General features: G+C 35.6%; 1 protein-coding gene across 1 annotated transcript; it reads left to right on the top strand.

The window, feature by feature from the left end:
• Positions 1-3,194: 3,194 nt before the first annotated feature.
• Positions 3,195-16,671, top strand: LOC133642638 (uncharacterized; the record flags this gene model as incomplete). Its single annotated transcript, XM_062036969.1, has 3 exons — positions 3,195-3,208; positions 16,281-16,311; positions 16,621-16,671. Coding segments are annotated over exons 1-3 (96 nt in total), but the record flags the coding sequence as incomplete, so codon positions are not given.
• Between the last annotated feature and the right edge of the window lie 4,963 nt (positions 16,672-21,634).

The following is a 21,634-nucleotide window of genomic DNA, read 5'->3' as shown; positions in this document are numbered from 1 at the left end:
GGTCTGGTTTACTTGCTCTTGAGAAATAAAACGGAGTAAGTGTTTAAAAATTCAAAACTATGTGGGTTTTTGGGTTTTTTTCTGAATGTGATGAGCTGCAAAGCTTGTTGAATGCAGGTAAAAATGAGACCTGAGTGTAAATCCTGTTATGTGTGCTTCTTGCCTGCTGATGCTTAACTGTTGAATCGGGATTATCCTCCACCATATCTGATGACAAGTTAGCATGGGAGTGGGCGCTCCAGGAGGTAATTCTGCATTACGGCAGCAGACAAAAAAAAAAGGCTTGAAGTGGATGGCAGATAAAAAGGGGCACGTCGATGCGCTTCTTACCTGTTGAACCGCAGTCGGCGCCACGCACGCCGTCCTGGTTTTTGTGGAGGTAAGCGTCGAGAACAATGATGTAAGCGACTGCAAAAGGTGCTTTAGTAAGTTTCCAGTCATTGGATGTTAGGAGAAGTACTAGAGCAGTGGTCCCCAACCACCGGGCAACGCAAGAAATTTAAAAAAAAAAAATTTTTTTTTTTTTTTTTTTTTTTTTTTTAAACACAATATATACATTATATATCAATATAGATAAATATAGTCTGCAGGGATACAGTCCATAAGCACACATGATTGTATTTCTTTATGGGGGAAAAAAAAACAAAAACTTTTTTTTTTTTTTTTTTTAAATTTCTTGCGTTGCCCGTCTGTGGGACACATTTTTAAGCGTTGACCGGTCCCCAGCTACAAAAAGGTTGGGGACCACTGTACTAGAGGACACCAATAATGTCATGAAGTGTAAATACCGGGGATGGGTAGTATGGCCTAAAATATATGCTGAGAAAACGCTATACATCACAATATTTTATTCGGTGTATGCAAATAGAACCACTTTAAAATAGTTTAAAATGCTCCTAATTTAGCTGATAATGTATGCAGTAACATATTGCATCATTTCCAGTTGTACTATTTTGTCAACATTAGTATTGTTGTACTTGTTAATTGACTGTTAATGTTTAGTTACTTTCTGTTGCTTGGATACTTTTAGTTTTGGGCGATACTAAAAATTTGGGGTGTCATAAAACATTTTTTCACGATTCTTATTTGGAATTAAAAATTGATTTTTTTTATTAGCAAATGGGGTATACTTGTGTGGAGGAGGGTGTGGTCGGCGCACCTCCTGCAGGAATGGGGTGCGTACGGCCGGCCTCGAAGCCAGCAACAGGTGAGTAGATTGCCCAGCTGGGGCTGGTTATCTAATCACCTGTCGCCTTTATTAGCAGCAGCCGGCACGAGACTGCGACTCAGCAGTTTGTTTGTTTTTTATTTAGAAAAGAGAAGTGTTGCTATATTTATATTTGACTTTATTAAATGTTTGGTTAGGATTTTATTTAAAAAAAAAACAGTTATATAGAAATTGATCAGAGCTGTTCATTTATTTTATGAAGGAATATAGTTAATCATAGAACTGGCATCCCATGTTATTAAAAAAAGTATTGATTTTGAATCGGGAATCGTTTTGAAATGAACATCGATTCTGAATCAAGTTGTTTGGTACCCAAAGATTCTCAGTGTTAACTTAAGTGTCAACTTAATTGTCAACTTAGATTTCAGTTAAGTGTCATCTTAAGTTTCAATTTAAGTGTCACCTTAAATTTACACTGAACTGTCAACTTTAGTGTCAACTTAAATTTTAACTTCAATTTAAACTTTAGTGTCAACTAAAGTGTCAACTTAGTTGTCAACTTAAATTTTAAGTTAAGTGTCAACTGAAGTGTCAACTTAAATTTAAACTTAAGTGTCAACTTAAGTTTTAACTTAAGTTTCAACTGAATCGTCAACTTAAATGTATATTTAAGTGTCAACTTAAGTTTAAACTTTAATTTAAACTTAATTGTAAACTTAAGTGTCAACTAAAGTGTCAACCTAGGTGTCAACTTATATTTAAACTTAAGTGTCAACTTAAGTTTCAACTGAAGTGTCAACTTAAATTTAAACTTAGGTGTCAACTTAAGTTTCAACTTTAATTTAAACTTAAATGTCAACTAAAGTGTCAACTTAAGTGTCAACTTAAGTGTCAACTTAAGTTTCAAGTTAAGTTTCAACTTAAGTGTCAACTTAATTTTCAACTAAAGTGTCAACTTAAGTGTCAACTTAAGTGTCAACTTAAGTTTCAAGTTAAGTTTCAACTTAAGTGTCAACTGAATTTTCAACTTTAATTCAAACTTAAGTGTCAACTTTAATTTAAACTTAAGTGTCAACTTAAGTTTCAACTTAATTTTCGGTATTTCACCATCTACGGTACGTAATATCATCAAAAGGTTCCGAGAATCTGGAGATATCACTGCACGTTAGCAGCAATGCCCGTGACCTTGGATCCTTCAGGCGGTACTGCATCAAAAAAAAGCGACATCAGTGTGTAAAGGATATCACCACATGGGCTCAGGAACACTTCAGAAAACCACTGTCAGTAAGTACAGTTGGTCGCCACATCTGTAAGTGCAAGTTAAAACTCTACTATGCAGAGCGAAAGCCATTTATCAACAACACCCGGAAACGCCGCCAACTTTTTTTTGCAATTCTAATTTAATGATTATTTGCACAAAAAAACTTTAAATATCTTGTCTTCGCAGTCTATTTAATTGAATATGAGTTGAAAAAGATTTGCGAATCATTGTATTCTGTTTTTATTTACGAATTACACAACCTGGCAACTTCACTGGTTTTGGGCTTTGTATTGTAAATATTCCACTCTGAAAATGTCGTATCCTTCCTCCTATTTCCTACAATTTGATTTGTTTATGCTTGAATCAAAGGAAGCAATGCTTCCATTTCCGTTACCCTTTCAAATCACAGATGAAATGGCTCATCTCCCTTAACACAATTTACTGAAGATGCATAAACAAACGTACTGACCTCAACCACGCTGGACATGTGAGATAAGCTAATGGAGCTGACGTCTTCCCTTCATGTTATTATTTATAGCTCGCTCAAGGAAACAGTTGCGCCGGCGGGGAGGCCGGTGCTCTTTCTCGTTTCCACGGTTACCACGCGGAGAAGCACCTCGTGTTTACTCGCTAAGCCCCCAGTCGGGTTGGTAGGGTGGATTGGTCAATTGTGTCAAATAGAACATGAGGGTTTTGTACTCGTTGAGACGTGAGTGCATATGAAGTTGTTTCCTTGCCAAGATGAAACCATGTGAACAAATGTAAATGCAAGACTTCAAGTGATTAGAACAGAAGTGGTATGGAAACGACAAAAGTGGTTATTACGAAGATCTCAAAACCTTTAAGCCCATTGATAGAGCACGGAATTCCACGAATCGACCCTGATAAGGCACACTTGATGTAGATGATCTATATCTGCTCTACACATTTACTTTACAAAAGGATTATTCCATTGTTGCCTTATTTGTATTTGACTTTATTAAATGTTTGGGTAGGATTTTATTTTTTTTTAAAACAGGGTTAGGGTTAGAAATTGATCAGAGCTGTTTATCTATTTTATGAAGGAATATAGTTAATCATAGAACTGGCATCTCATGTTAATGAAAAAGTATTGATTTTGAATCGGGAATCGATTCTGAATCAAGTTGTTTGGTACCCAAAGATTCTCACTGTTAACTTAAGTGTCAACTTAATTGTCAACTTAAATTTCAGTTGAGTGTCAACTTAAGTTTCAATTTAAGTGTCACCTTAAATTTACACTTAAGTGTCAACTTTAGTGTTAACTTAAGTTTCAACTTCAATTGAAACTTTAGTGTCAACTGAAGTGTCAACTTAAATTTAAACTTAAGTGTCAACTTAAGTCTCAACTTAAGTTTCAACTGAAGTGTCAACTTAAGTCTCAACTTTAATTTAAACGTAAGTGTCAACTTAAGTGTCAACTAAAGTCGCAACTTAGTTGTCAACTTAATTTTAAGTTAAATGTCAACTGAAGTGTCAACTTATATTTAAACTTAAGTGTCAACTTAAGTCTCAACTTGAGTTTCAACTGAAGTGTCAACTTAGTTGTCAACTTAAATTGTAAGTTAAGTGTCAACTGAAATGTCAACTTAAATTTAAACATAAGTGTCAACTTAAGTCTCAACTCAAGTTTCAACTAAAGTGTCAACTTAAGTCTCAACTTTAATTTAAACGTAAGTGTCAACTTAAGTGTCAACTAAAGTGTCAACTTAATTGTCAACTTAAATTTCAGTTGAGTGTCAACTTAAGTTTCGATTTAAGTGTCACCTTAAATTTACACTTAAGTGTCAACTTTAGTGTCAACTTAAGTTTCAACTTAAATTTAAATTTTAGCGTCAACTGAAGTGTCAACTTAAATTTAAACTTAAGTGTCAACTTAAGTCTCAACTTAAGTTTCAACTGAAGTGTCAACTGAAGTGTCAACTTAAGTCTCAACTTTAATTTAAACGTAAGTGTCAACTTAACTGTCAACTAAAGTGTCAACTTAGTTGTCAACTTAATTTTAAGTTAAATGTCAACTTAATTTTAAGTTAAATGTCAACTGAAGTGTCAACTTATATTTAAACTTAAGTGTCAACTTAAGTCTCAACTTGAGTTTCAACTGAAGTGTCAACTTAGTTGTCAACTTAAATTGTAAGTTAAGTGTCAACTGAAATGTCAACTTAAATGTAAACATAAGTGTCAACTTAAGTCTCAACTTAAGTTTCAACTGAAGTGTCAACTTAAGTCTCAACTTTAATTTAAACGTAAGTGTCAACTTAAGTGTCAACTGAAATGTCAACTTAAATTTAAACATAAGTGTCAACTTAAGTCTCAACTTAAGTTTCAACTGAAGTGTCAACTTAAGTCTCAACTTTAATTTAAACGTAAGTGTCAACTTAAGTGTCAACTAAAGTGTCAACTTAGTTGTCAACTTAAATGTGAAGTTAAGTGTTAACTGAAGTGTAAACTTAAATTTAAACTTAAGTGTCAACTTAACTGAAGTGTCAACTTAAGTTTCAACTTTAATTTAAACTTAAGTCTCAACTTAAGTGTCAATTAAAGTGTCAACTAAAGTGTCAACTTAGTTGTCAACTTAATTTTAAGTTAAATGTCAACTGAAGTGTCAACTTATATTTAAACTTAAGTGTCAACTTAAGTCTCAACTTGAGTTTCAACTGAAGTGTCAACTTAGTTGTCAACTTAAATTGTAAGTTAAGTGTCAACTGAAATGTCAACTTAAATGTAAACATAAGTGTCAACTTAAGTCTCAACTTAAGTTTCAACTGAAGTGTCAACTTAAGTCTCAACTTTAATTTAAACGTAAGTGTCAACTTAAGTGTCAACTAAAGTGTCAACTTAGTTGTCAACTTAAATGTTAAGTTAAGTGTTAACTGAAGTGTAAACTTAAATTTAAACTTAAGTGTCAACTTAACTGAAGTGTCAACTTAAATTTTAAGTTAAGTGTCAACCGAAGTGTCAACTTAAATTTTAAGTTAAGTGTCAACCGAAGTGTCATCTTAAATGTGAAGTTAAGTGTCAAGTGAAGTGTCAACTTAAATGTTAAGTTAGTGTAAGAAGCAGTGTGTTAAGCAGTGTGCAGCTGCACTGTTTATGGGTCTAATAAAAGCATATATATAATACATTAACAATATATTTTTTTTACATGAGCTGCAAAAAAAAATATTAAAATTTCACTTTAAAATCTAGCAGCTCAGTCACCAGAATTTTACAGTAAAAGCAGTGTTTTTTTTTACAGCAGGAATATTTTGTTAGATGGATATGAAGTATTTTGTCTGTATTGCCATCCCTCATCTGTTTAATCTCATTTGAATGAACTGATTGCAAGCTCAGTGTTTGTCTTTCACGGCCATTCAGAGAAAATGAAAAGCTAATTGTTTCTCCTGCACTCTGGTCTGCAATTAGCGCGGTCCACTTGGGTGTGGGCTGGTGAGGAAGCCACACCATATCTCTGACTGCGGGATTGCAGCTGTGGAGGGACAAGCTGTGTGGCCCCCAGTGCTTCTCTTCCAGGGTACAACATGGAGGGAATGGCATTATTTGCTTTGGTTTGTTCCATGGTGGCGTGTTGAAGGTGTCGAGGATGCGGCACTCGAGCAAGGCAGCATTAGTTCGAAATCAGTTGAGGAGCATGTTTTATCTTTAGTTAGCAGATTTGCTGAAGCATTTCAAGACTACTTTCTACAAACCCAATTATCCGCAGCAGTTTTTTCTCTTTAAAAGAGATGCTTTAATACAGTGGTCACCAACCTTTTTGTAGCTGCACACCGGTCAACGCTTGAAAATGTGTCCCACGGACCGGGGGGGGTGTTGAAATGAAGAAAAAAAAAGTTTTTTTTTTGTTTTGTTTTTTTCCATAAAGAAATACAATTATGTGTGCTTACGGACTGTATCCCTGCAGACTGTATTGATCTATATTGATATACAATGTATATATTGTGTTCTTTATGTTGATTTATTTTTTTTTATTTTTTTTTTTTAATTTATTTATTTATTGTGCGGCCAGGTACCTATCGGTGGTTGGGGACCACTGCTTTAATATATATATATATATATATATATATATATATATATATATATATATATATATATATATATATATATATATATATATATATATATATATATATATATATATATATATATATATATACATACATACACACACACACACACACACACACACACACATATATATATATATATATATATATATATATATATATATATATATATATATATATATATATATATATATATATATATATATATATATATATATATATATATATATATATATATATATATATATATATATATATATATATATATAAAGATTGGGGGTGTTGAAATGAAAAAAATATTTATTTTTTTTTGTTTTTTTTTTTTCCATGAAGAAATACAATTATGTGTGCTTACGGACTGTATCCCTGCAGACTGTATTGATCTATATTGATATACAATGTATATATTGTGTTCTTTATGTTGATTTAATAATTTTTTTTTATTTATTTATTTATTGTGCGGCCAGGTACCTATCGGTGGTTGGGGACCACTGCTTTAATATATATATATATATATATATATATATATATATATATATATATATATATATATATATATATATATATATATATATATATATATATATATATATATATATAAAAAGATTGGGGGTGTTGAAATGAAAAAAAAAAATGCTGTTTTTTTTGTTTGTTTGTTTTTCCATAAAGAAAGACAATCATGTGTGCTTACGGACTGTATCCCTGCAGACTGTATTGATCTATATTGATATACAATGTATATATTGTGTTTTTATGTTGATTTAATTTTCTTTTCTGTTTGTTTGGGTTTTTTTTTTGGTTTTTTTTTTTTTTTATTTCTTGTGCGGCCAGGTACCTATCGGTGGTTGGGGACCACTGCTTTAATATATATATATATATATATATATATATATATATATATATATATATATATATATATATATATATATATATATATATATATATATATATATATATATATATATATATATATATATATATATATATATATAAAGATTGGGGGTGTTGAAATGAAAAAAATATATTTTTTTTTTGTTTTGTTTTTTTCCATAAAGAAATACAATTATGTGTGCTTACGGACTGTATCCCTGCAGACTGTATTGATATATATTGATATACAATGTATATATTGTGTTTTTTATGTTGATTTAATTTTTTTTATTTATTTATTTATTTATTTTTTATTTTTTTTATTGTGCGGCCAGGTACCTATCGGTGGTTGGGGACCACTGCTTTAATATATATATATATATATATATATATATATATATATATATATATATATATATATATATATATATATATATATATATATATATATATATATATATATATATATATATATATATATATATATATATATATATATATATATATATATATATAAAGATTGGGGGTGTTGAAATGAAAAAAAAAAATGTTGTTTTTTTTGTTTGTTTGTTTTTCCATAAAGAAATACAATCATGTGTGCTTACGGACTGTATCCCTGCAGACTGTATTGATCTATATTGATATACAATGTATATATTGTGTTTTTATGTTGATTTAATTTTCTTTTTTGTTTGTTTTTTTTTTTTTTTGTTTGTTTGTTTTTTTTTAATTTCTTGTGCGGCCAGGTACCTATCGGTGGTTGGGGACCACTGCTTTAATATATATATATATATATATATATATATATATATATATATATATATATATATATATATATATATATATATATATATATATATATATATATATATATATATATATATATATATATATATATATATATATATATATATATATATATATATATATATATATATATATATATATATATATATATATATATATATATATATATAAAGATTGGGGGTGTTGAAATGAAAAAAATATTATTTTTGTTTTGTTTTGTTTTTTTCCATAAAGAAATACAATTATGTGTGCCTACGGACTGTATCCCTGCAGATTGTATTGATCTATATTGATATACAATGTATATATTGTGTTTTTTATGTTGATATTTTTTTTTTTTTTTTTTTTTTGTATTTCTTGTGCGGCCAGGTACCTATCGGTGGTTGGGGACCACTGTTTTAATATATATATATATATATATATATATATATATATATATATATATATATATATATATATATATATATATATATATATATATATATATATATATATATATATATATATATAAAGATTGAACAATGTTGGTCCCAGTATTGATCCCTGTGGTGCACCACTACATTGCCAAAAGTATTTGGCCACCTGCCTTGACTCACATATGAACTTGAAGTGCCATCCCATTCCTAACCCATAGGGTTCAATATGATGTCGATCCCCCTTTTGCAGCTATTACAGCTTCAACACTTCTGGGAAGGCTGTCCACAAGGTTGCCGAGTGTGTTTATAGGAATTTTCCACCATTCTTCCAAAAGCGCACACACTGACGTTGGTGGAGAAGGCCCTGGCTCTCAGTCGCCGTTCTAATTAATCTCGAAGGTGTTATATCGCGTTCAGGTCAGGACTCTGTGCAGGCCAGTCAAGTTCATCCACACCAGACTCTGTCATCCATGTCTTTATGGACCTTGCTTTGTGCACTTGTGCACAGTCATGTTGGAAGAGGAAGGGGCCCGCTCCAAACTGTTCCCACAAGGTTGGGTGCATGGAATTGTCCAAAATGTTTTGGTATCCTGGAGCATTCAAAATTCCTTTCATTGGAACTAACTCATGAAAAACAACCCCACACCATAATTCCTTCGCTGACCCCTATGTGGCCTACCACTTGGTGGCTGAGTTGCTGTTGTTCCCAAACTCTTCCATTTTCTTATAATAAAGCCGACAGTTGACTTTGGAATATTTAGGAGCGGGGAAATTTCACGACTGGATTCGTTGCACAGGTGGCATCCAGTGACAGTTCCACGCTGGAAATCACTGAGAGCGGCCCATTCTTTCACAAATATTTGTAGAAACCGTCTCCATGCCTGAGTGCTTGATTTTATACACCTGCGTCAGGTTCGAACACCGATGACATCTATTAAAACAAAGGAAAAGAAAGGAATCATGCAGAGACAGAGTTCAATTTTGCTCAATTGAGGAGACACGTTATTTGGGCTCTATTCTAGTTACAGATCCAAACTACGTTCTAAAAGTCCAGCCCGCGTGCTTCCTTTATTTATTTGGGAGGTCCCTGTTACATCCACTGAAGCTGTCGCTGAGGGAAGGGGGTCATCTCCACAACTCCAGTTAGACACAATATATGATTATACAAAAATGCAAATGTGTTGACGCTGGTGATATCGCCTTGTCTCTGCACTGTCTGCGTCACGGCGGTGTTCGGCCTTGGCAGTCAGCAGACCGTTCCTGGACACAAACGCTGATACCAGACTGGCTTGCAATCTTTTGGATTGTCAGCTTTGCACAGACAAAGAAAAATACCACTTCAGCACAATTGATAATAACTATAGCAACGGCCCTTAAGCATAAGAGTTGTGTGATAATATATACATATTTATTCCAACACCAGGTGATTAGGACACCTGAATCTCAAAATTCGGATGGGTGGCCAAATACTTTAGGCCAGGGGTGTCCTAGCTTTTCCCGCTGAGGGCCGCACACTGAAATATCAAAGCAAGCGGGGGCCATTTTGATATTTTTTATTTCAAAAACCAATACAATATATGTATAAAAAATATACATTTAGGCCTCCACTCAGGCTTGATCCTGGGGACCCCAAAGGGTTTAGGTACAAAAAATATTTAAAATGTGTCATTATTTAGTATTATTATTATTATCCAAGGTTTAAATTCATTCACACCAGGCGTGAATGAATGATGGATTCTACATGTAAAGCGACTTTGGGTACTTAGAAAAGCGCTGTATAAATTCCAGGTATTATTAAATCTCCAGTTCAACATTAGGTCTATCTGTCAATATAAAGTTTTTTTTTTTTAAAGATTTACGCTGTATGCTCTTTTTGTCAAAGAAAACCCTGTTTTTTTTATGGAAAAAACACAAAATATGCAATATTTTCCCCCAATAACATTTTAAAGTGGAATATTTGAGATTATATAATTGGAGCTCATAGCATAACTCATAACAACATTGATTAATTATTATTTTTTGAGCAATGACACTTAAAAAAAAAAAATTAAAAAAAATAAATAAATAAAAAGTCCAACTAATATTATTGGGGATCCAAAAGGGTCCTGCTCAGTAAAGTATTAAAATATACATCATAATTTTTTTTTTTAACTTTTAACACAATATTTTCAAGATCAACTTCAGATCCATCCGTCAATTATAACTTTGATTGTTGTTTATGTTTTTTGTTTGTTCGTTTTAGGCCCTTGTTTTTAAACACAAAATATGCAACATTTTCCCCAAAAAATGTCTCAAAGTGGAATATTTAATGTGACGTAATTGGAGCCTTGAATAGGTCAATAATTCATAACGACATTGATTTTGATTCATTATTATTTTTTTAAAGAAAGGAACAGCCTGCATGGCAGCTTTGTGTTATTAGAGTAAACATTGCAACATTTTATTGTTACCTTTCACCTGTTTGCAAAGTCAGAAAATACTTCTTTTTTTTCATGTTTTTCCTAATAAATTCAGTTTACAAAAAAAAGATAACATTTGAGGCGCTGTGGCTTAGCCTAGCGTATAAAATAAAATATATCACAAAATAATTCGAGTCTGCAAATATATACCACTTTTTATGTTTAAAATTTTTTTTAAATCGTATTTTTAGAATGTGCCACGGGGCCGTTAAAATATTACCCGCGGGCCGCAAATGGCCCCCGGGCCGCACTTTGGACACCCCTGCTTTAGGCAATATAGTGTATTTAGCTCTGCAGACGTGGAGAAATTGCGTGCTTATTGGAGGACATTTAGACAAAGTTGGAATTACCACAAAACTCGTTGTAAGAAAGTCGACTCTCTACTGCCATCCGGCGGCCAAAGTTGAAAGTGCACCCCCACAATTTGTCACGTTTCATGTGTTATATTAACTTACGTTCTTCTCCCGATATATTTCCCCTGATATCCATAGATCATATTATTTGTCGATATTTCTACTTGGCTCTGCCCACCCCAGCACCACCTCAGACGGGTAAAGTTAAAAAAGAGTGAGTTAGCACTTGGGTGGCAAGAGCACCCGTCGGGAGGCGGCGTGGCATAATTTAGACCGTTGGAGTCGATTCATTTTCCAAAAGCAGACTGTAGGTCCCCCGTGAGAAATGCAAGCGGGGCGTATAAGTGATATCTGCTCCATGGTTAATTCAGTGTGATTTTCCCCGGCACAAGGTCACTCTTTGTCAGCCTCTCCGACAGAAGCCCATCGAGGAGAATGAGATGAGCTCTGAGAGCTCTCTGGCGTGCGGAGGCCACAGCTCTCGACTCATAATTATCCGGATGGCGCAGGCCCGCGTGACATTGTCGAGGAATACAAAGCCGTAATCTCTGCCTGGTTCTTGGGTAATGAATTAACGCCAGTGGCGGTGAAACAGTAATGCATCACAGGCGCCGATAGATTTCATTTCAGAGAGTTATCGTCGCTCGCTGATTTACACAGCGACAACTTTCTCGCCGGTGAAGTCTGCAAATCTGGGGATGGTTTAAAGGCACCGCCCACACGGGAAGCCGGAGCGAGGCACGTCCATATTTACATCGTCATTATATTTACTGTATTTTCCGGACCATAGTGTCAGGTTCAAACACTGATGACATTTACTAAACAAGACAAGAGGCAAAGAATTAAACAGAGACAAAATTAGATTTGGACTCAATATTGAGGAGAGTCGTCTGTACACTGTACCATTGCACAGTATCTCAGCACGCTCTGCCAAAAGATTGCACGCCTCCTTCTTTTATTTTGGCCACCGCTGTCCATCCATCCATCCATCCATCTTCTTCCGCTTATCCGATGTCGGGTCGCGGGGGCAGCAGCCTAAGCAGGGAAACCCAGACTTCCCTCTCCCCAGCCACTTCGTCCAGCTCTTCCCGGGGGATTCCGAGGCGTTCCCAGGCCAGAACGGGAGACATGGTCTTCCCAACGTGTCCTGGGTCTTCCCCGTGGCCTCCTACCGGTCGGACGTGCCCGAGGTGTTCGGGTGGCATCCTGACAAGATGCCCGAACCACCTCATCTGGCTCCTCTCGATGTGGTTGAGCAGCAGCTTTACTTTGAGCTCCCCCCGGATGGCAGAGCTTCTCACCCTATCTCTAAGGGAGAGCCCCGCCACCCGGCGGAGGAAACTCATTTCGGCCGCTTGTACCCGTGATCTTGTCCTTTCGGTCATAACCCAAAGCTCATGACCATAGGTGAGGATGGGAACGTAGATCGACCGGTAAATTGAGAGCTTTGCCTTCCGGCTCAGCTCCTTCTTCACCACAACGGATCGATACAGCGTCCGCATTACTGAAGACGCCGCACCGATTCGCCTGTCGATCTCACCATCCACTCCTCCCTCACTCGTGAACAAGACTCCAAGGTACTTGAACCCCTCCACTTGGGGAAGGGTCTCCTCCGCAACCCGGAGATGGCACTCCACCCTTTTCCGGGCGAGAACCATGGACTCGGACTTGGAGGTGCTGATTCTCCTCCCAGTCGCTTCACACTCGGCTGCGAACCGATCCAGTGAGAGCTTAAGATCCTGGCCAGATGAAGCCATCAGGACCACATCATCTGCAAAAAGCAGAGACCTAATCCTGCAGCCACCAAACCAGATCCCCTCAACGCCTTGACTGAGCCTAGAAATTCTGTCCATAAAAGTTATGAACAGAATCGGTGACAAAGGGCAGCCTTGGCGGAGTCCAACCCTCACTGGAAACGTGTCCGACTTACTGCCGGCAATGCGGACCAAACTCTGGCACTGATCATACAGGGAGCGGACCGCCACAATCAGACAGTCCGATACCCCATACTCTCTGAGCACTCCCCACAGGACTTCCCGAGGGACACGGTCCAATGCCTTCTCCAAGTCCACAAAACACATGTAGACTGGTTGGGCAAACTCCCATGCACCCTCAAGGACCCTGCCGAGAGTATAGAGCTGGTCCACAGTTCCACGACCAGGACGAAAACCACACTGTTCCTCCTGAATCCGAGGTTCCAAAGGAAAATGGTCGCAAAAAATTCACAGAAAAGGTCGTAAACAATTCACAGACAAGGTCAGTTCAAAAAGAGTTCCATAAAATAGTTCAAAAAGAGTTTGTAAAATAGTTCAAAAAGAGTTCCATAAAATAGTTCAAAAAGACGTTCGTAAACCAGTTAAAAAGGAGGTTGAAAAAGAGGTCGTCTGGAAATTGGGCAGATCCTGTCTTCTCTCCGCTTTGAAGTATGAAAGAACACAGGAACACCTTCATCTTGCTTCCCCCCCTACACAGTGGAGTTTTACAAGCCTTACTCTTGGTAGGTTTCAAAGACAGCTTTTGTCTTCTCACCAGACCCTCAATGTAACACAAAGTTTTTGTGATAATTTAGAAACAATTTTTCTAACAACCGGATTATAAGGCGCACTGCCGATGGGCGGGTCTAGTCAGGTCTATATTCATACAGAAGCCGTACCAGATTATAGGGCGCATTAAAGAGGTCATATTAGGAGGATGAATGTCCCATAACAAGAAGATAAAGAAAAAGAAGAAGCTTATCGACTACGGTGTCGCCACGGACTACAAGGGCGGACGGGCACAAATTTTCAGAACTTATGCAGATCCCAAATACAGATCAGCAAGTTTGTATGGCGAAGGAAATACCTCCATGAAAAACAATATGTGTGTGTGCCTTGGAAGAAGCGCCGCTGAACGAGCGGTCGCTCTTCTCTCCGCTGTGAAATAAGTCTGCTTTGGCATCTTTTTCCAGAAAAGTCCAGTCTCGTCACAATTAAAAATTGCCGGTGTACGGCGTCTGCTTTCGCCGATTCTTCCATACCCGAGAGCGCCATTAATGTACCGTATTTTTTTGGACCATAGGGCGCACCGGATTATAAGGCGCACTGCCGATGGGCGGGTCTAGTCAGGTCTATATTCATACAAAAGCCGTACCAGATTATAGGAGGCATTAAAGAGCTCATATTAGGAGGATGAATTTCCCATAACAAGACGATAGAGAAAAAGAAGAAGCTTATGACTACGGCGTCGCAAATTTTCAAGACTTATGCAGATCTCAAATACAGATCAGTATGTGGGCTCTGCATAAATCCTCAGTCTGCCTTTGTAGTCCGTGCCGCCCCCGTAGTTGATAAGCTTCTTCTTTTTCTCTATCTTCTCGTTATGTGACATTCATCCTCCGCTGTTGGCATTTCTAATATAAAGTAGTGTAAAGTTCTTACTTATATCTGTCAGTAAACTCACCATGAAAGCGTTAAAACATACCGGTGTTGTGAGTTTACATTATTCACCCAAGGAACTTTAGTTATTTCAAGAGACACCCTTGTTGTTGTTTCCGGATGAGGAGATGCTGCTCCATCTTTTGACACTTCTTCCACTCCCGTCCTTGCCCGCTACACCGCTACAACAAAGATGGCGGGGAGAAGACGCTGTCGAAGTAAATAAGATGGCGCATCCTGAAGCGACTGTCAGAAAGCGGCTTGAAGATGATCTGTAAAACATCACCCATGTAACATTTTGACCAAAGAACCACCATTACGTGTTATGTAGACCACAAGGAAGTATTTTACATTTAGAAAAAAAATTATAATAATATGACTCCTTTAATGCGCCCTATAATATATAAGGTGCACCTTATATATGAAAAAAGGTCGAAGATAGACCATTCATCGGCAGTGCGCATTATAATCCGGTGCGCCCTATGGTCCGGAAAATAGTTTAGTTTATTAAGGATCCCCATTAGTCTACACCGCAGTGGAGACTCTTCTTCCTGGGGTCCAGGCAAAAAACATCACACAATCACAAAACAAAAGATTACAATGCAGTACAACATGATCAAATAATAAAATGTTGTAATACAAAAATAGCAACAACAAAGAACCAAAAAAAAAAAAAAATAACTGAGTTTAAATAATAATGTTCATACCAAAGATTTAAAAAAAACAATATAAAAATATATATAAGTATTTTTGCTAAAATAAAACAAATAACCAATGGCCTAAAATATACACATTAGTGTACCAAAGATAAACAATAAGTGACAAAAAGGTACCATCCATCCATTTTCTACTGCTTGTCCCATAATCAATAAAATAGTCAATAATCAATAAAACCAGTCATGACATTAGTTACAATCTAGAATAATATATTTCTGCAATACTTCTCTTCTTAGTCTATTCTTAAAACCCACTATGCTGGTGATTGATACCAGATATTCTGGAAGTTGATTCCAGTAAGTGATTGCCCGATACATTACAGTCTTTTTCAAAACGACTGCTTGTGTCGGTGATATGAAATGTTCATATCGTTACATCCCTAAAAGACACAACTTTATGTCAGCTTTGTGTTATAGGTGAAAAAGCGTATTATTTTTAGTTATGAGCTTCAACATTTCAGTGATTGCTCAGCACATGATTGCCTTCCAAAGCAAAGACAGACTGGAGATGATTAAAAACCAAATATGACAGCTCCGTTTAACGCCATCGTCAAAAAAGGCCAAATTACCTTTTGGAAAGTACACTATATTGCCAAAAGTGTTTGGCCACCCATCCAAATGATCGGAATCAGGTGTTTAATCACTTGGCCCGGTAACAGCACTTAGGCATGGAGACTGTTTCTACAAACATTTGTGAAAGAATGAAAAGAAAGAAAAATAAAAGAAGAAAAAAAGAAGAAAAAAAGAAAGAAAAAAGAAAAAAAGAAAAGAAAGAAAAAAAGAAGAAAATAAGATAAAGAAAAAAAAGAAAAAAAAGAAAAGAAAGAAAAAAAGAAGAAGGAATAAAGATAAATTAAAAAGAAAAAAAGAAAAGAGAAAAAAAGAAGAAAAAAAGATAAAGAAAAAAGAAAAAAAAGAAAAGAAAGAAAAAAAGAAGAAAAAAGATAAAGACAAAAGAAAAAAAAGAAAAGAAAGAAAATAAGAAAATAAGAAAAAAAGAAAAAAAGATGAAGAAAAAAGAAAATAAGAAAAAAAGAAGAAAAAAGATGAAGAAAAAAAAGAAAAGAAAGAAAAAAAGAAGAAAATAGATAAAGAAAAAAGAAAAGAAAGAAAAAAAGAAGAACAAACAAAGAGAAAAGAAAAAAGAAATGAAAGGGGAAAAAACTAATAAAGAAAAAAAGAAGAAAATAAGATAAAGAAAAAAGAAAAAAGAAAAGGAAAAAAAGGAAGAAAAAATATAAAGAAAAAAGAAAAAAAGAAAAGAAAGAAAAAAATAGAAGAAATGAAGAAGAAAAAAAGAAAAGAAAGAAGAAAAAAGAAGAAAAAAGATAAAGATAAAAGAAAAAAAGAAAAGAAAAGAAAAGAAAGAAAAAAAGAAGAAAAAAAGATTAAGAAAAAAAAAGAAAATAAAGAAAAAAAAGACAATAAAAAATAAAATAAAATAATTTAAAAAATAAAAAATACTGGTGCAATTTTGATATTTTTAATTTTCAAAACCAATATGATACACTATATTGTATCATATGACAATCAGGTGTCCTAATCACTGTATAAAACCAAGCACTTAGCCATGGAGACTGTTTCTACAAACATTTGTGAAAGAATGGGCCGCTCTCAGTGATTTCCAGCGTGGAACTGTCACAGGATGCCCACCTGTGCAACAAATCCAGTCGTGAAATTTCCTCGCTCCTAAATATTCCAAAGTCAACTGTCGGCTTTATTATAAGAAAATGGAAGAGTTTGGGAACAACAGCAACTCAGCTACGAAGCGCATATAGTGCAAAGAGGTCGCCGACTTTCTGCGCAGTTGCTACAGAGCTCCAAACTTCATGTGACCTTCCAATCAGCCCACTTAAAGTATGCAGAGAGCTTCATGGAATGGGTTTCCATGGCCGAGCAGCTGCTTCAAGCCATACATCACCGAGTCCAATGCAAAGTGTGGGATGCAGTGGTGTAAAGCACCTCGCCAGGATGCAGGTACTAATAGAAAGGCCAAAAACAACAGATAGATAAGATCCTTTGTTCCCTCAGCTGTTGCCTTTATAAATGAGCTTCTTAAACAAGCTTAGCTGCTATGCAGTCACTTTAGTGGGAAGCGACGTGTGGTGATTAGTTTTTATTGTTTTACAAATGTTTTTAGTTTTTTAGTTTTTAGCTCAATGCCTTCATGATGGTTTGTATGTTGTATGTATTTTATGTATTTGTACCTTGTTTTACTGTTGTACCTTGTTTCTACTGTTGTACCTCGTTTTTAATGTTGTACCTCGTTTTTACTGTTGTACCTCGTTTTTAATGTTGTACCTTGTTTTACTGTTGTACCTTGTTTTTTACTGTTGTACCTCGTTTTTACTGTTGTACCTTGTTTTTAATATTGTACTTCGTTTTTACTGTTGTACCTTGTTTTTTACTATTGTACCTCGTTTTTACTGTTGTACCTCGTTTTTACTGTTGTACTTTGTTTTTTACTGTTGTACCTTGTTTTTACTGTTGTACCTCGTTTTTACTGTTGTACCTCGTTTTTACTGTTGTACCTTGTTTTTTATTGTTGTACCTCGTTTTACTGTTGTACCTTGTTTTTTACTGTTGTACCTCGTTTTTACTGTTGTACCTCGTTTTTACTGTTGTACCTTGTTTTTTACTGTTGTACCTTGTTTTTTACTGTTGTACCTCGTTTTTACTGTTGTACCTCGTTTTTACTGTTGTACCTTGTTTTTTACTGTTGTACCTTGTTTTTACTGTTGTACCTCGTTTTTACTGTTGTACCTCGTTTTTACTGTTGTACCTTGTTTTTTATTGTTGTACCTCGTTTTACTGTTGTACCTTGTTTTTTACTGCTGTAACTCGTTTTTACTGTTGTACCTCGTTTTTACTGTTGTACCTTGTTTTTTACTGTTGTACCTTGTTTTTTACTGTTGTACCTCGTTTTTACTGTTGTACCTCACTTTTACTGTTGTACCTTGTTTTTTACTGTTATACCTTGTTTTTTACTGTTGTACCTTGTTTTTTACTGTTGTACCTGGTTTTTACTGTTGTACCTCGTTTTTACTGTTGTACCTCGTTTTTTACTGTTGTACCTTGTTTTTTACTGTTGTACCTCGTTTTTACTGTTGTACCTTGTTTTTTACTGTTGTACCTTGTTTTTTGCTGTTGTACCTTGTTTTTTACTGTGGTACCTCGTTTTTACTGTTGTACCTCGTTTTTACTGTTGTACCTTGTTTTTTACTGTTATACCTGTTTTTTTTACTGTTGTACCTTGTTTTTTACTGTTGTACCTCGTTTTTACTGTTGTACCTTGTTTTTACTGTTGTACCTTGTTTTTTACTGTTGTACCTTGTTTTTTACTGTTGTACCTCGTTTTTACTGTTGTACCTCGTTTTTACTGTTGTACCTTGTTTTTTACTGTTGTACCTTGTTTTTTACTGTTGTACCTCGTTTTACTGTTGAACCTTGTTTTTAATGACTACTGCTGCAAACCAAATTGCCCCTCGGGGACAATAAAAAAAAAATGTCAGTCTAAGTCTGAGCCACTGGACTCTAGAGCAGTGGAGACGCCTTCTCTGGAGTGATGAATCACGCTTTTCCATCTGGCAATCTGATGGACCAGTCTGGGTTTGGAGGTTGCCAGGAGAACGCTACATTTCGGACTGCATTGTGCGAAATTTGGTGGAGGAGGAATTATGGTGTGGGGTTGTTTTTCAGGAGTTGGGCTTGGTCCCTCAGTTCCAGTGAGAGGAAATTTGAATGCTCCAGGATACGAAAACATTTTGGTCAATTCCATGCTCCCAACCTTGTGGGAACAGTTTGGAGCGGGCCCCTTCCTCTTCCAACATGACTGTGCACCAGTGCACAATGTCAACTGTCGGCTTTATTATAACAAAATGGAAGAGTCGGGGAACAACAGCAACTCAGCTACGAAGCGCATATAGTGCAAAGAGGTCGCCGACTTTCTGCGCAGTTGCTACAGAGCTCCAAACTTCATGTGACCTTCCAATCAGCCCACTTAAAGTACGCAGAGAGAGCTTCATGGAATGGGTTTCCATGGCCGGGCAGCTGCATCTAAGCCATACATCAATCACAGAGTCCAATACAAAGTGTGGGATGCAGTGGTGTAAAGCAGTGGTCCCCAACATTTTTGTAGCTGGGGACCGGTCAACGCTTGAAAATTTGTCCCACGGACCGGGGTTGTTGTTTTTTTTTTTGTTTTTTTTTTCATAAAGAAATACAATCATGTGTGCTTACGGACTGTCTCCCTGCAGACTGTATTGATATATAGTGACATACACAATATGTATATATTGTGTTTTTTATGTTGATTTAATTTTTTTTATTTTATTTTATTTTTTTTTTTTTAAATTTTTATTTTTTTTTTAAATTTGTATTTAATTTTTTTATTTAATTTTTTTATTTAATTTTTTTATTTAATTTTTTTATTTAATTTTTTGCGCGGCCCGGTACCAATGGTTGGGGACCACTGGTGTAAAGCACCTCGCCACTGGACTCTAGAGCAGTGGAGACGCCTTCTCTGGAGTGATGAATCAGTTTTTTTTCCTCTAAATTTTGGCCCCCCTTAGTCAAAATAATTGCCAGGCCTGTTCTAGAAACTGTAAGAACCAAAGATACTAAATGTAGTATTCTGTCACCCGTTACTGCTATGTCGTCGTGTCTTTCTGTACAAATACACAATGTGAAAAGTACTGCCTGGTTTGGATCAATAGAGTTGCGGTAATTGCTACAGTCAGTGTGTGTGTGTGTGTGTGTGTGTGTGTGTGTGTGTGTGTGTGTGTGTGTGTGTGTGTGTGTGTGTGTGTGTGTGTGTGTGTGTGTGTGTGTGTGTGTGTGTGTGTGTGTGTGTGTGTGTGTGTGTGTGTGTGTGTGTGTGTGTGTGTGTGTGTGTGTGTGTATGTGTGTGAAAAGCATGGAGTGAGACATGAAAGATGACAGAGGAACTGCAGAAACTTCCACAGTCATATTAGCAGCCCTGGTGGTTACTGAATAAAACACAAAAGCTTTTAATTCTTTCCAGGGGATTACAGTTTAGTCATGGCTCCCTCATTAATTTCAACCATTAAATCAGGACATTTCATTATTCAAAGCCAGAGATGAGACCTCGGGATTACGGCTGTGACAGCACTCGCATAAATCAAAATGCTTTCGCTCGCCGTGTTCGACTAATTGAAAGCTGACTGTCATCAAACCGCGGCGGATTTGACAGTTCTTGTTTTTCTCCCGACTGCTGTGCAAACAACTGCCGCACAAAATTTAGTGCAAAAGCTTAAAGATCCACCTTTTGAGGGGAAGCACTGCTTTTTATCATGTTTTATTTTTTTATTTTGCCTTTTGGCTGCCTGCCGTGTAAATGCACAAGCAGTAATGTGTTTTAAGGGGATTCTGTATTAGAAGTGAGAGGATTACAAGGGGCGGGAAAAAAACGGAATACAGCAGTTTTATGTCGGTTAGAAGCTCTAAATGTCGGTTTCTATTATTTTTCGAGTAATTGCCCAGACTTACTGCAGGGCTATCATATCTAGGGGTGGGTGGCAAAGCCGGTTCCGTTTGTCAATTTTTCCACGAATATCCCGATCTCCAAAGTAATGTTATGCTTTGATACGCTCTGATACTCTCTGATACGCTCTGATACGAATTAGTTGCCGCTTTGTTACCGTTCCTCACGATTTGATCCCGCTTTGATACGCTTTAAATCACGCTTTGATACGTTTTATTACGCTTTATTGAACTTTATTATGCTTTGATGCGATCATGACGCTTTAAATCAGGCTCTGACACGATTATCAAGCTCTGTTGTGCATTGTTACAACAAAAATAAGAAAAAAATGAGAAAAACTCAGTATACTGTTTTCCACACATTTTTTATATTCATTTATTTTTTCAATTTCTCTTCTTTTTTCGTTATATTATGTTTTATATCTTCATTTCTTTTATTTCTTTGTCATCTTAATAAATATCTATCTTTCATTTCTTATGCTATTTGACAATAAAAAAAGGCATTTCTTTTATTTTTTATATTCATTAATTTTTTTCAATTTCTCTTTTTTTTCCGTTATATTATGTTGTATATCTTCATTTCTTTT

This window comes from Entelurus aequoreus, linkage group LG02 (genome assembly GCF_033978785.1).
Source record: "Entelurus aequoreus isolate RoL-2023_Sb linkage group LG02, RoL_Eaeq_v1.1, whole genome shotgun sequence".
NCBI lineage: Eukaryota > Metazoa > Chordata > Actinopteri > Syngnathiformes > Syngnathidae > Entelurus > Entelurus aequoreus.
The sequence above is the reverse complement of the archived record's forward strand: the minus strand, read 5'-3'. Positions and strand labels throughout refer to the sequence as shown.